Source organism: Stegodyphus dumicola, chromosome 2 (genome assembly GCF_044657685.1).
Source record: "Stegodyphus dumicola isolate Sdum_Otavi_A_Nest chromosome 2, ASM4465768v1".
NCBI lineage: Eukaryota > Metazoa > Arthropoda > Arachnida > Araneae > Eresidae > Stegodyphus > Stegodyphus dumicola.
In genome coordinates, this window is record NC_140769.1 from 43,790,791 (window position 1) to 43,807,133 (window position 16,343).

General features: G+C 34.7%; 1 protein-coding gene across 7 annotated transcripts in view; it reads left to right on the plus strand.

Annotated features, from left to right (window-relative positions):
* The window catches only part of gro (TLE family member transcriptional corepressor groucho), a 295,514-nt gene that overhangs the window by 44,763 nt on the left and 234,408 nt on the right, over positions 1–16,343 (plus strand). For 6 of the 7 annotated variants that reach the window (XM_085810630.1, XM_085810634.1, XM_085810631.1 and 3 more), the window contains exon 2: positions 5,039–5,065. The exons of the other annotated variant lie outside the window; for it this stretch is intronic. In XM_085810630.1, the coding sequence (XP_085666756.1) occupies positions 5,039–5,065 (27 nt within the window). The remainder of the gene's footprint in view (positions 1–5,038; positions 5,066–16,343) is intronic. 7 annotated transcript variants of the gene reach the window in all.

Sequence of the window (16,343 nt, forward strand, 5' to 3'; positions counted from 1 at the left end):
GTTGTTACGACTTATCTCACTGGCACTGTTACGACTTATCTCACTGTCTGGCAGTAACATCAGAATCAAGTCCACGAATTTTAGCGTGGCGTGAAGCGCTGCATTGCGTCTGTCATTAACAAGCGCCTTGGGCAACTCATAGGTGAAAGCAGCACTTTTTCTTCTACCACCATATCATGCAATATACAAAAATAAAACATAAGAATTTAAGAAGCACAACCAAACTAATGAACCACAGCGAAATCTAGAACTGCTGAGCTGCGCTTTGTCTGATCTAGATATTATGATGCAAGAAGAGCTGATTTCATTGAGGGATTGAGGGAGGATAGTCATAAAAGCCTTATTCAAAATAGGAGTACGCTGGATTTATTTTAGCCCAAAGAGAGTTAGCCCAGAAGGGCTTTTAAGTTCGTTTTGGCATTTTGCGTCGATTCACTATAAACGGCGAATCACTTTTCAAATTGTTGGAGGCCACCAAATATTATCGCCCTATGTTTAGTTTTCTCGCATTGTGCAAAAACAATCGTACTTGGAACCATCGAATTTTGAATAACGTAATCCTCCCGAATATGGGTATCTAGTTTGGAATTTGTTTTATTATCGATTTCATATTTTGTAACACTTTAACGAATTTTTGATTAAGAAACTCAATGATTTCAAAGCGAGCAAGAGCAACACTGTACAGGAAAGGGGATTTTTATTTCCAGCGCGCTAGACTGTGTATCGGAAATTCTAAAGATATGCTCATTTAAAAATTATTTTGCGATATTGCTGTTGAATTGAATTTTATGGTTTCAGTGCAAAGTATATTTAATAAATAAAAATACCACACAAAACGTTAAAAAAAGTCCCTTTGGGCGTAATGTAAAACCTGAAAGCTTTCAGAATATATGAAAGAGTATTCCCCCATTGTAGTGCTGGGATCCGAGTCTCGGCAAACCGGCTACCTGCATGGGCGTTTTCGTGGTTTTCCCCACGTGTAACGTGGATACAAGCCAGTTTTCATTACAAAGACCTCTAAGGGGTATTCCCCCTTTGTAGTGCCTGAGTCCCGGCAAACGGGCTACCTGCATGGGCGTTTTCGTGGTTTTCCCCATGTGTAACGTGGATACAAGCCAGTTTTCATTGCACTACAAAGGGGGAATACCCCTTAGAGGTCTTTGTAATGAAAACTGGCTTGTATCCACGTTACACATGGGGAAAACCACGAAAACGCCCATGCAGGTAGCCCGTTTGCCGGGACTCGAACCCCCAGACAGAACTACCAGTGTTCAGCGGCTTTTACCGCTCGTTGGCTGGTAGGAGTACACTGTTTGCAAATTTAAATTCATCCTAAAATAATATTCCAAAATAAAAATTGTTACCCAACCGACATTATTGTCTTTTCGCTCTTTTTACCAAGTATAAGCATGCTTCAATCAAGTCAGTAGTTTACAACGGAAAACAAAAAAAGGTTAACTATTTTTGAACGAGGTGATGTAAAAATTAAGCAGTTTTATGTCAAATATTAAAACAATTGCATCAGTTTATCAAGCATAGCCACCACAGTAAATTAAAACTTTTGTGCAATTAGAATTTTTGATTTTGTTTCTGAATATTTGTTTATACTTATGAAATCAAGAATAATACAAAAAATAATAAAACATGAACCTTTTTTCCCCCACTCCAATCTATTGTTCATATTCATTGTCTAAGCTATTTAACGTTCAAGTATTTGTAGTATGATTATGTTGTCTGCTCTATATTATAGAGAAAAATGTAAGGCGGTCATTGAAGAAAAACTTTTAAAAGGAGTCGATGAAGAAAGGATTGGGAATCCCTGCTGTAGCTCTTGATTTATAAATAAATGTTATTTTAATTTTGTATTCTTTTAAAGGCATTCGCAACAAGAAAGGCCCGTAACCAAATTCTTTTTCAAACTAGACAACATTTTTTAAAGAAACTTTTATTTGGGGAATGTTCCCTTTACGTGGATGTTTGTTATTCAGTAAGTGAAATTGGAAACCTCGAAATCTGTATTCAAGACATAATCAAATTTATGCGTTTCACTTGTTTCATAACAGTCGTCTGGTATGTACTCACCACTCTTTTGTGGTTTTTATGAATACCTTATATTGCCGCTGGCTGTTTGTTACTTAACAATTCGAAACGTGTCATTAAATGCATATTATGAATGCGTTCTTTTTGGCACATTCACCGTAAAGAGTCGCTGTTATGATAATTCTTGGAAAAGCATATTATTCATTAGATCACTGCGGCGGCGAACCGGTTCGCGTTACACCAGCGTGTCTTCGGTTCCCCTTTTGCTTCTCTTCCCCCATCGTTTCATTGATTACACCTTCATTCTTCTTCTGTGACGCAACGTCCACTGGAGAATCTGGTGGCTAGTGACCCGTCGAGGCATCGTGTCGTAACGGGCGGCAAAGAGCGATTGGCGTTATTAGCAAACCTAGGCCGCGTCGCCTGTCATTTCGTTTAACTTATTGCTCGGTGGTCCTCTGCGCTTTATCGCCAGGGGGTAATTGAAAAGGCGGATAATCAGAGATTTCGATGCCTCATTTGCAAGCGCCTCCTGGCACACCATCCGTTCCGCCGATCGATGATGCCTGCCGACTCCGTTTCCGATGGCACCGCCGCCTAATTAACTGCACCGAACCCTTCGGAATTTTCTTCTGTTCATCCCTCCAATCGCTCCAGTAATTTTCGTCCCTCTGTTTATCTCCTTCAGCAAATGGAAATGGATAGTCGTATATACTGCATGGAAGATCTCCAGTAATTGTAATATTGGTTTGAGGAGTCTGAGGACAGGTTGCATATCATATTAAATTCTTGATTACAGGGTGGTCGTCCTATCGGATTATTTTGATTGAATGTCGTGTTAGGTTTAGTTACAACCACATAACTGATGGATTCTAAATCTTCTGTGGTTTAGATTTCAAAGTCTGATTTGTTTCAGCCATTCTAAAAAGTTATAAGGAGAATCTGTTCGATTTCAAAGGGATGGATTTTTTTTTATACCTCGAATACGTATTAAAATGAGTATTTTTTCAGGTGTAGTTCTAGGAAATGCCATTTTATAGAAAATGACGATATCTGTTCTCTTGCAAAATGACTCGTATTATAGGAAACATCGGGAAGAGAGTCTTTTAGGCTGTCTAGTGACTAAATCTTCGAAAACTCGATTCTTTTCTCGGCGGTGTTTTATGTGCTGGCTGCTTTAAATGACTGCTTTAAATGTGCTTAGTTTTCTGGCGGGCAACTTTCTGATGAGCAAATGGATACCTTTATCTCTCAGAAAACTTTCTGCGAAGTTTGTCCTCCACTGCAGGCTAACAGACTAATTGTGATCTTCTGTAATCAAATAATTTTATTCTCTCCTTTATAAATTATACACTGAAGTAGTAAAGAATGCTGGATTCTGCAAACACTTTCATATTCTTGCAAATATGGACAGCATCTATACGGTCTTCGAATTATGGTCTACGCACCGCAAGCAACACATTTCTAGACAAAAATGAGAAACTGAAAGAATTTTCATATCGTTTTAATCTGCTGTTGAAACACTAATATTATTCGTCAAACAAAAGAGAAAAACACGATGATGACTAGCTTGTCATTTCAATTCGCTTCAAAATAGTAATGTCTACGAATATTGCAGAAATCGTCTCCTTTAATTTCTGCAAATTTCTAGGTAATTCATATGTAAATATAGTTAAATGCAACAATTGTATGAATAAACAATAATATAAGCAACAATTGTATGAATTAAAAATATTTAAATGTTCTCAAATAACATGATAATTAAAACAATGATAACTGCATGTATGGTATCAGTGTGTATGGACTATTTGAATGCCGTGGCAATTTCACCCCATTGGCTAGTACAGTTACACAAGCAACCAATAAACTATCGACGACAAACAGACACTTAAGCCGCATATAATAAAGATTACTTTTTAAATAATTAAAAATTATTAATTACACGTTTGTAAAAGAAATGGCGGTGTTGGTAGTCAACATAACCACAGTGTTTGTTAATAATTGATTTTACTGGTAAAACACATTTTACCCCTTCAAACGTGTGCAGACAAACACTAGAATAAAAGTGATGTGCTACCGTTGAAGACTAATCTGACTTCAACTAGTCACAACTCGCTCTAATTCCCCCTCTTCTTTTCTTCTTCTTTTTTTTTTTTTTTTATCAAAATTGGAAGTCTTAGCTTCAGTTTCCCATTTTTATTAGAGCCGCATGTCAATGTCAGATGTCACCCAGGCACGTACGATTGCACCCACGTGTTGCACGATCATGTACTAAGTATCTAGAGTAGGAGGGAAGTCGGTTATCTTTTGCAATTAAAGAAGCGGAAGCGTTAACAAATCTGCAAATATTTTTTGTAAGTTGAATCCTCGGTGGTAAGATGAAAAGAACTTGTTCTATTAATATCAGATATCATTTAAGTTGAGGATTTTTTTTTTGGCTGGAGTATTAGTTATCTTGATATGAAATGTCAGGCTCTTAAAGAAGCCTTTGACTTTCTCTTTTAGTTTCTCAGTTCTGATTTGCATTTGACATCTATCGCAGAAAGTGGAACTTAATATGGGGTGACGCAGTAGGAAAAGTTTAAATAATGTAATTAAATTGATATCGCAGCTATTATTAAAAAAATTCTAAAGTAAATATTAAGAAGTAAATAAATATGATGTATACGATTAAATATTAGTGTTAATAACTGCCTTCAGTGTTGTGTTTTGTTTATATTTATTTATGTAAGTTGTTATCTGCGTACTGTATTCGTGCTCTTTTTTTTTTTTTTTTTTTTCTGGATTCAGATTATCTTTGTTTAGAATTCGAGTTGCTTTTGAATTTATGCGCCATGTTCTTATGAAGTTTTCGCGTTTGATTTGAAATATCAAACGCGAATTTCGCGTTTGATGATAATAATCTGATGATATAATCACCAAACGTGATGATGAATAATTTCGCGTTTGATGATAAACTTTTGGATTATATAACTAGCTTCTCATTTTCTTTCTTCAGGTGATGGAGGTACCCTCGTACATCATGGTGAGCATGAAGAATTATTTTGTATTTAATTCAAAGTTAATAAATGTTTCTGATGGGTAACTGCTATGAAGTAAGTATCAAAATAAAGGGTTGGACGAAGCGCTACGTTGCAATGTTTTCATCAGTGAGAACTGCTGCCATCGATCAGCCGCCCATTTGCTTAGTGGCTAAAGCATCAAAGCGCTGGTAATTAATTCGTCATGGTTCAGTTTTTAGTACCGACATAGGATTTTGAAAGTTTTTTACGCCTGTAATTGTTTAATTAAGATCGTAATAACACTTCCGGTCTCCTAGTAGATGACCGAATCTCTCGGTTTTTAACTTTTAGCGTTTACCAAAGAAAGTGCGTTTTAGCTATAAATGAAATTTGTTGAATTAATGAAACGTAAATTTAGCAGATTTCATGCTTCCACCACTAGTTATTTTCTGCATTATTTTTCTTATTAAACTTTACCTGATCTGTATTGCCTTAATATACTGCAAACATTTGTGGAATTTTTTATGAGGATTCTTTAGTCTTCAAGTAATCCTTTAGTCTTTAAGTAATATTTGTATATTATTTTATTTTACATCAATCTATTGTGAGATTACTAAGTTTATATACACAGTAGTAGGTATATTAATTATTAGCCCAAAGGAGCATTAGCCCAGAAGGGTTATCTCGAAAAAGTATTTTGTGTCGGTTCACTATAAACGGCGTATCGCTTTTTAAATTAGTGCCACCAAATATTATCACCTTAATTTTCAGCTAGTCATGAGTGTTACTCTCGACACAGAGTGAAAAAGCAAGTATAGTTGTAGAAATAAAAATTACTGGTTGCCTTTAATAAATACGTATTCTTTACTATAGTTTTTTTTTTTTTTTTTTAATTTTTATGACTGAAGATCAATGTACAGTTATAGTTCTAAGACAAAAATATTATTCGAATAAATTAAAGCATGCTAAAGTTTTCATATAAACAGTATTAAACCATCTAATTAACTGGAATTAAATTTGTAAACATTATTCCTTTTGTTTTGTGCTTGTTAATTGCTTAAACCGGTGTGCAGCGAGAGATGAAGCCCCCAATACTGTTTAAACATAAATAAATGAATCTTTTCTTATTACAAATATACTTTTTTCTGTGTAAGTGGTTCCAGAAACTTGCTCCATTCTCCCCCTCCAGTACTGCTATCTGTATATAGCTTGCGAATCTTCTCATCCGAAGAATCGTTCCTTCTCCTAAATCGCTTAAGAGTTTTATCTTCTCCAGTGTATATGAATGTGTAGGAAATCGCTGATCGCCAGATTTCGCTGAAAATGACGCTAAGTGAGTCGAGATGGGTCGTTCTTTTGTCTTTAAATTGCGATAAGAGTGCAGGGAAGGAGATAACCATTCAATAAAATGGTCTTACATGGCTTACTCTTCCTTGTCGACTGCTTTCCCCCCGTCTTTTTTTGTTGTTCGTAAATGGGCCGATAATATTGTCCGCCTTGTTACTTACTATTCATCTTCTTTTACAACTGAATTATCTTCGGAATAATATGTGCTAGTGTGGGTTTTTTAACAATGTTAGATGATGCCGATAAGGATGTGTTCAGAATGCAGTTGCGGTGAGTGATTGATGAAGAAAGATAAGTGAGTCATTTTATCCTTTTTAAAATATGTTGTTTGTTTATGACATATTGCTTCAAATATCTGAGGAAAATCAAAACCTATGAAGGACTTCTTGTTTCATATCTGTAATATAGTTAATAAAAAAATTACTTGCGTAACAAACCCCCAAAACTATATAACTTTCTCTTTATTTTGAGGCTGCGTTGGTCAGAGGGACTTTGTCCCTTCCCAAAAGTTTTGAACTTGCACAAAAAGGCAGCTAACGACTTTGGAACCGCTGTACGATACAGGTGCTAATCCGCCCCATCTGTAAACTTTTAACGGTTTTATATTATGTTGCTGAAGTAACTATTTTAAAGCTATTTGTCGAGTCATTATTATGGGAGGAAATTCTATATATGTTACGATACTAGTATATATGGGCGTTATCGCTAAGGGTATTAGATAAAGCGGCTGTAACTAATCACAGCGCTTTTGTACAAAATCACTACACTGAATGTTGTCACTTTCGTTATGGGTGATGGCGCTGTTTCATATTTACTATGTTAGAAAGCACCAGTTTGTCTTTGGCATATATTGACCTCAAAATCTGTTCTCTCTAACTCCTTTGTTTATGAATATCTGCTGGAAGGAGAGGAAGTAGACTGCAAAAAGTAAGGAAAAAATTTTCCATGAAGTAAACTGCTCAAAACCTAACAGTTGTCTGATTACCTGGTTATTTTTAACGTTCTTTGTTATGTATTACCAATTCTCTTTCACCCATTGACCCATATTCCAATAGCAGCAAGGCCATGAGCAATATTCCAATAGCAGCAAGGTCATGAGCAGAATAGCATGAGAATGATGTTTAGAATTACTGCTTACTGAATTAATAATTACTGCTTACTTATGGCTGAACAGAGCCATGAGCAGTAAGATGGGAATCGCTGATGCAGAACAGACGTTCAGAAGATTGTTTTGAAAACCCATTGAACATTTGAAATGAGTAACCAATGAGTAACGCCTGGACTATCAGAGGCTAACAGCTTAACGGTTAGGGCAAAGCTTCTTGAGGGCTATCCGCCTATGGAGGGATGCCTCCGTGCAGGACTTTCTAAGGAAAAGTGGCCTGTTGGGGAAGCCACGAAAGTGCCCATGTAGCCAACCCTTTCTCCGGGATTTGAACGCTGTTTGAATTATCAGTGTATAGTGACTTGTTAGTGTATCGCTTCGTCGCTGGTAAATCCCGGGTGTTTGGGGGGACAGCCCATTGTTTAAATGTACGAGTATTTAGGCGGCTTTCGTTGTGAAAGAGTTAAGTACCTCACGTAAAATCACGTTAGTATTCTTTGCATGTAATCAGTCCTCTTTGTAGGTAGTGTTTATGTTTAGCAAGGAATTTCGTTAAAAAATTAAAATTATGTTTGACAGATATCATTATCTTTCATTTTTCTTTTCAAATTTAAATAAATTTTGGCTTCCTGGGTTTTGGTTGTGGTTTGTTTGATTGTGGCTCAAAACATTCGAGGGCTGTGCCTGCCTTCATGGAGGACTTTCTCAAGGAAACTGGTTCGTACCCACGTTATAGGTGAGGAAAAGCACGGAAACTCCCAAGCAGCCTTGGTTCTCTGGGATTCGAGTTCCGGACCAAACTATCAGTATTCAGCGACATTACAGCTCGCCCGCTGATGGGTCTGGCTTTTTAGTAAGGAAACGCTTTATGCTATTTTGATCGATGGTGTATTCAACAAGTATCTTTTAAATAATTCCTATCCCACATGGTGTGGAGGTATAATCTTATAATTTATAATAATCCTAAACTCATTTGGTGTCCAGTTTTATAGAATAACTAAATGCATAGGTAGAAATAAGCGGGATACCAGAATTTCGCTGTGTTGTACAGCTGTAATCTCACCAGACTATCTGTACCTAAGGAGCAAGCAAGCCTAAGAGCTTCCAAACCTTTTAAGGCCACTTTTATATACCTTTGCCTAGACTAATGGTTTGCAAACCATGTTTGCTGGGGTTCTGTGCAGCCCTTGTAGGGATTATACAAGTTTTAGTTTTTGAATTTTACTCGAAAGTTGAATACCATTAGAATGATAACAGTAAACCCGCGAAATAATTCACACATGGAGGGAGGGAGAATTGTTGCCATGCTTTTTTTTTTTTTTTTATCTAAAATAATATGAAGTAGATCTGTTTTCCTGGATAAAAGAGTAATGAAGTAAAGATTTTTTTTTTTTTCCCAGTTTCCCTAGATATAGATGGATGGATATCGAATACAAATGCCCTAGATATGGATACAATTTTAATATTTTTATAACTTTTAGTTTTCGCAAGATGGTATAGGTAGAAGTGAGCGAGACGCAAGAATTTCAAGGCTAGGTGTACAGGTTTAGCCCCACCGCACTAATTTTGATGGGGAGCACCTCGGGGGCGGGCTTCAACTCTCTTCCCATTAAACCCATGGAGGTAGGAAGTAAGATGGAGTCGCCCTAAACAAGTTTCTCCCGTACCCTGCTCTGAAGCACCGGCGATCCCTACGTGGTGACCAAAACATTGGGTCATTTACATTGAGTTCAATGGGATTTGACGCGTTCGGATGTAAATATTTTGTAATTACGTCGTAAATATACATATAAATGTATATATTTTCTTTTTCTACAACACTTCAGAGTCCTAAGTATATGAAAACAACATATTTTTAAACAACATATATTCTGAACGGAATTAAATGCTATACTTTTCACAGGACAGTTTTCTCAGAATGGTTTAATTTGAATGAAATATTTTCACAAGTTTTCGTTTAATTACATTATAAAAAAAAATTAAGGTAATTCGATTTTATTCGGTTAAGGTACAAAAATTAAGATCAAAGTTTATTGTATTATTAATATTAAAATTATGCATTATTTCTTTTCTGTTTATAGAGCTTCTTCCTAAAATACTTTCTTAAATATGACATGATTTTTTGGCTTCTGAAGCATCTTTTAAATCGAAAAATGTAAGTCAATTTATAATTAATGCTCTATTTGGTTCATTTTAAATTAGAGAATTATTAGGAATTAGCGAAATACTTTAAATAAGTACTTCGCTAATTCCTAATAATTAAATAGGTATTAAATAGTACTCTGAACATTTCTGAAAGGGAATAAAATAAGTTTTTTTTTATTTTTTATTTTTTTTTTAAGTATTATTTAAAACTTGTAACCGAGTTATTATAAAATGTAAGGGAAATAATTCTTTTAATTATACTTATCAGATTTTTTTTTTTACCCTTCATTTCAACAATACATATTCCAAAACTCTTTATTACGTTCTTAAGTGCGCATCTCATAGCATTTGCTTTACAATACCTTTTAACAGATTGCTTTCCAATACGAACAATTCTTGCTTAAATAGTTTTATAACGTATTTGTCAACAGGATTTCAATTTATGTTTACAATTCAATATTAAGGTTATTATATATTTAGATAACATTTATAATCATTATAAATTAGATACATTTAATCATTAGATTTCTTCACAGTACTTTCACAGTTGTTTATAAGTGAATAAATTCTTCATTTCAAATACATTTATAAATAATTTAATGAATATTTAAGTATTTTGTCAAAGGCAGATACATGCTTTTTGCAAGCACATGCATAAATAACCATACATATTTCCTATTTTTCATTTCCGGCATGTGCAAATCTTTAATTTCTGTGCATTCACTATATTTTTCGTGTAAAGTAATTTACACTAATTTAGCATACACCCAAAAGCTTTACATAAAAAATATATATGAATATAATTTGAATGAAAATTATAAGTATTATTTTTAATAGCCACTCAAAGGTCAGTTTTTTTTTTTTTTTTTTTTTTTCAAAATTCCTCCACGATGACATCTCTCTCTTTAGGCTCTTTAGGCAGATACCCTTTGCATGCGTTACTCTATTTAATAAAAACTTAATCTGACCTATGTGCCTAATTACAAATATTTTAACATACATAATTTTATATTTATAAAACGTGTAAGCCCAAATTGATTATTTTTCAGATATATAAAATTAAAACGATGGGTTTAAAATGAGCAGCAGTAAAGCCTCTCCTCTAAAAAATTTTAAAAGGTACATGTTACAATAATATAAGGATGTGAAAAAAATTTGTTTTATTTAAAACATTTTGACGTTTGGAAAATAAAATAATAGTAGCGAATACTCTATCAAGGGTATCGAAAGACGTATACAATTTTAAATGTACCGTAAGGTATTTTTCATTCTTTAAGCATAACATTTTTCTTAAAATCTATATTTTTGTAGTGCAACAGCTTATAATTTTATAAAACGAATTCATAATCAAAATCGCTGTTGTTAGTTATCGAAAAATAACCAAGATGTGATTTTTGCCTAAATGTCACTAAACTATACAAATTGCTATTATCCATCACGCTATGAATGTTTCATGCGAAAGTGTCCCTTTTTCGATTTCTATGGAACTGTCGTGCGTCGAAATACTATCAGAATCTCGTCAAGCGAGCTTCTGAATGTAAACAAAGAACACCCCATCTGGTGACCCAAGCTTCAAAGCAGTGCTTCACTTTTAGCGCGGGTTGGCCCCTCCTCCCTTTCCTACCTCCATGATTAAACCATTCGAGAGGACGTTTGGCTCACCAGTATTTTAAGCGTCTTCAAGCAACGCGGACACTGTACGCTTGCAAACATCCCACGTCTTCTTCGGAATTCAAATGTGGGCCATTCGTTCGTCAACCAGCGTCGATATACTGATTAATGCGGCTCCGAGGGTTCTAGGAATTCCACGAAAATCTCATAGTTTGGAACCGTGATGGAAACCGTGAGTCTGCAAAGTTTAAAGACCGGTGGCATTACATCATGCGCATGGCACCATATGGTGTGAACCTAGGCCGATCGCAGTGGTAACTGCCTACGACAACTGACATACCGATCGAGTGGCGATTCGCATCATGAATAAAATTTCTAGGAGAAATTTGCAGAACATTCGATACATTATAATCACTTATAAAATCCATGAATTTTTGTCCGAAATTGGACTCATAACGGCATACTAGAATTTGAAGATAAGGGCACCTGTTTTGTAAAAATTTTCTAATTAAAGTAAATTAAACGGCTTAGATTCCAACCCCTGACCTGAACCGTTTATAGTGCCCGCGGGCATCATGGCGCCCGCCGATCGTTTAACGTGTGTCCGTCACTGTGCGATCACAATAAAAATGTTTGTTTTCAATAAAATTCTATGTGAAAGTTTCCCCTTTTTAATGAAATAGAAATTGCGTCCAACACAGATACCAGCACAAAGCGAAATGCGATCGATCTGTTTATTTATGTACATGTATTATTAACTCTGTCCAGCTGTAAATTAAAAACTCTGTCCAGCTATATCTTGAAAAAGTAAATGGGGCCGCCGTTCAACAGATATTCTAGAATGTGCTCTTAGGAACAAAAAAGGTTGACTCCCTTGGCTTAAATCAGTGGTTCTCAACCTTTTGACTAACGGGTACCATCTAAGCAAAGATTGAAAACCTTTAGTACCACCACTACAAAGTACTACTACTACCACTGCCACTCTTGAACAAAGCTCAGATCGCAGAAATTTAAAAGTGTTGGAGAAAAAACTCGATTAGGATGTTGGGGTTTTAATTTTTGAATTAAATAATTAAAAATACTGTGCTTCTTTGTGTACCACCCATTTTTCTCTTGCGTACCACCAGTGGTACGTGTACCACTCAGTCAGGCGCCAGGATTTCTGTCCGATCCCGCGTTTGTTTAACAGTTGTCAAAATCAGTGGCATTATTCTTTAGCTAGAATAGTTGAGAGTATAGCTTAGGAATAAACTGATGTTGAGGAAAACGCTTATAAAGTCATTGCAGTCTAAATGAGACTGAAAAAGCTGATGATGGAGATCGCATGTCGTCGAAATTGACTAGATCAATGAAAGCGTCCTTGTTGTCTCTAGCCCGAGTACTAATCTCTTTATTCCCCCCCCCCCTTAAAAAAGGCCTTATGTGGAATTATGGTATGCTGGTAAAAAACTCTTTTCCCTTCAGAGATAGTATGCTTTAACTGCAGGCATCTATGTAATATGCTAATAGAGGAAATATCTTTTTAGCTGAGTAATGATACCATCGTGTATACTAATTGTTACTTATGAACTATTAATTTTTCCGCACACCGAAAAAGAAAGCTAGTCGTCAATTGTAATCACTCGGAGGACTAAATCGAATCGTCCTTGAGTTCATTTACTTCCTACCAGGAAAAGGACAGATGAACCGCATTTCCGGTTTTATTTAGGAATTCTGGGAAATGCTTGTTTGTTGCTTCTAATATATGCAATCGAAGCGGCATTTTGCGGCTGTTTGGAGTAGAGGAGGCCAAGTTTGTGTTTTAAGCTCTTGTCACACGTTGAGAATTTATCGCTGTTTAAGCTAAATTACGCAATATATTTAATTTTAATGTTAATACATGATTTCATTATCTTTCATAATGGTTGATTCTGTTCTACAGTATAGATTTTATTATATTTTTTCTTTTACTGAGTGGTGCAAAGAATATAAAAATAGGAGCTAAGGATTTGTAATTAATTTATGAAAAAATATTTCTCTTATACTTTTTTTTACAGCAGCTTTACAGAAGATGCGTTTTCAGTTATGAAGAAAATCCTGTCCTGGCTAGATAGAAAATTGCAATAACTCATGTAATAACATAAAGCTGTTTCTTTTCTCGTCTAAATTATAACAGAACTTGTACTTTAGATGTGTACTCTGAATGTAAGAAAGTTGCACTGAAAGTAAAATTTATTTCTTAAAACCGAAAATATCTTCAAACAAGTGAAACTTTTCAGTGAGTGCAATAAAATGAAATACTTACTATTAGCAGCGTCAATGAGCTTCAGTTATTTTTTTTGTTTTTGGTCTAAATAAGTACTTTCGTTTTTATGCCGAAATTTTTGCTTCGAAAGGAAATTAACAAAATAGCTAGCTTATATATATACAAACGCGTGTGTGTATGATATAAAAAAATGTAACTCAAAATTATTAACTTTAATTTGGCAATAGTCCTTTTAATACCTCATTTAATTTAGCTATCTTCTCTTTTTGTTCTAAATTGTTTAAATAATTTCCTGGACTGGGGCTTTTCCAAATTAATTCATTCATGCTTACACATACAATCCTCCTGCATTGTCGATGGCTCTCGTCCAATCGCAGAGCTGAAACTTTAAACCAAGAATAATATCACTTCTACTATTACGTCGCTCTTTTGTTTTTCATTCTTCGCTTGCTGTTTGCAAGCATGCATCTCTTGCCTATGTTGTTTATCGCCATTGTCTAAAGAGCTGTAAGCTATACAAAATTGTGGGTTGCCTAGCGCACCCATAAATAATGATGTGTGATTTATGCCTATGAAGTCTTCCTCAATTATGAAAGTAGGTGGGCCACCTTTCCGTCCGATGAAGTGAGGGACATTTATAACCATGCCTTCTTCGGGATTTGAACCCGCGCCCTTTGGTATCGTAATCAGCTTCCCTAACCACTATACCGTCTGGGCGGCATAGTTGAAATGTAGACTATAAAATCTTGTACGGCCTATTTCCTGATTATAATTTTTTTCCGAAGTGTGAGTAGTTATGTGGTTAATGTGGTGGCTTGGCAAATGCGGACAACAGCAGGAGACTGACGTTAATTACGGAAGGGGAAAGTAAACGGCTGTGTAGGATTTCATAAGGGGAGATATATTTAAAAAAAAGTGTTTTTAGGTCTCATTCAGTATCAGTATATCATTAACGTAATTAATGAAAGCTATTTGAAACCAAAATAGGATTTGCATTAGTAAATTATAGTTAAGAATAATGGCCCCCATTGTTCTGATTATTACTGGAATAATTTAAAGATTAAATCCGATAGTATCTTAAGATGTTTTTGCAGTTGGAAAAACAAGAAAATAACTCATTTTGATTCACCTTTCTTTTCTTTATGAATGGCGAATATCTGTTTGCCATGCACGTGATCAAATAGGGAATAAGTGTTTAAACCGTAAGATTATAAGTATTGATTAACATTTCCTATAACTACTTCTAATTGAGGCTTTCTAAGAGCAACCCCCTTAATTTTGACTTTCAGCTTTTAATTTTAGAATAAAATATGAGCATAGAATCTACCTTTAAACAATGGGATTTTTTTTAAACACTGTGGCATGAGAGTGCCTAGTAATAATAGTTTTAGCGTCGCTAAGAATCATTTTCTGGATTCTCATATTGATTTTTTTCCAAAAAATATTAATTGACGAGTATGCAATTGACGAGTATGAGCAATGCGTAATACATACATATATAACGTAAGCATACCATAAAGAAAAATGAACCGCCAACAAAAGCTGATCGACTGCTATTGAACTCTAAAGAGGGGTTTATCAGAGGGAAAATGGCAATTAAAATCAATTAAAATTCCATTTAATTGATTTTAATTATTTATTTACTGTATCGATTTATTGTAATGGATTGGAATATTTGAATATGAATTAGCTGAATACTTAAGAAAAATATTATGACTGCGAGAATCGGGGGGGAAAAAAAATCTTGAATATTTACTTTCTTATAGAATGCAGATGAATTCATTTTTACTCAACGAAAATCAAAATTTAGTAGCTAATTAATCTGTCCTATATCGAGCACTTTAGTTCAGTGATCCGTATTAATGTGCGCTTTTTTTTCTTTAAAAATTAAATGCTTCAAGAATAATTAGAAAAGGGCATTGTGTATAAAAATTGTCACGTTTATGCTCACGAATTCACGATTCTATTTATTTTTTATATAAAAACAAAACATTTAATGAAGAGCTTATGTACATTATTTACATTATTGAAAGCACAATCATACATATATTATAAATTTTCCCATCATAGGGCCAATATTCGTTTATCAAGAACAATTACCGCTATGCGGCCAAGATCAGATCATTTCAAGGCGTCGCCCTCAAGCTTAACTAAAAAAGTATTACATTCCTTCTCTGCCGCCAGTCACGTGACCTAGTCGGCGACAGACGATAAAAAATAAAAGAAAAACTGAATCCATCGGAGGGAAAAGAAATAATTTCAACAAACTCCCCCCCGATGAACAATAGGTTCATCATAAATTTAACTATTACAATATTACTATAACAATAAGAAACAAATAAAAATTACTTACATATACAGGTCACATTATATCAATAATTTCTTAACATCAAGAAAATTTTTTCTGAAACTATAGAAAAAACAAAACATTTAAATTAACATTTCTCAAGATCACCACAAATCATTAAACCAAGGAAAATAATAATGAATAAATGAAAACATTATGAAAAAGAACATTTTTTTTTTCATCAGTTTATCAGTCATTCAGTCCAATTTTTTTAAACCAGTCACTGATTATTGCAATTACTGATATAATCAATTTCTAAATTGTACAATAGCTGCACTGGACGTTTGATTACCGAATTACCAGTTTTCACTTCACACGATCTGATCATTCCATCTCTACCAATAAAGGTTTTGGTTATTCTTCCTAATTTCCACCAACTTCTAAGTAAATTTTCATCATGAAAAAGTACTATATCATTCACGTTGAATGTAGATGGTTTCTTCTGACCGGTATAATGAGCAGATCTCAAGCACAGGAGATATTCTTTTTTCCATCTGTTCC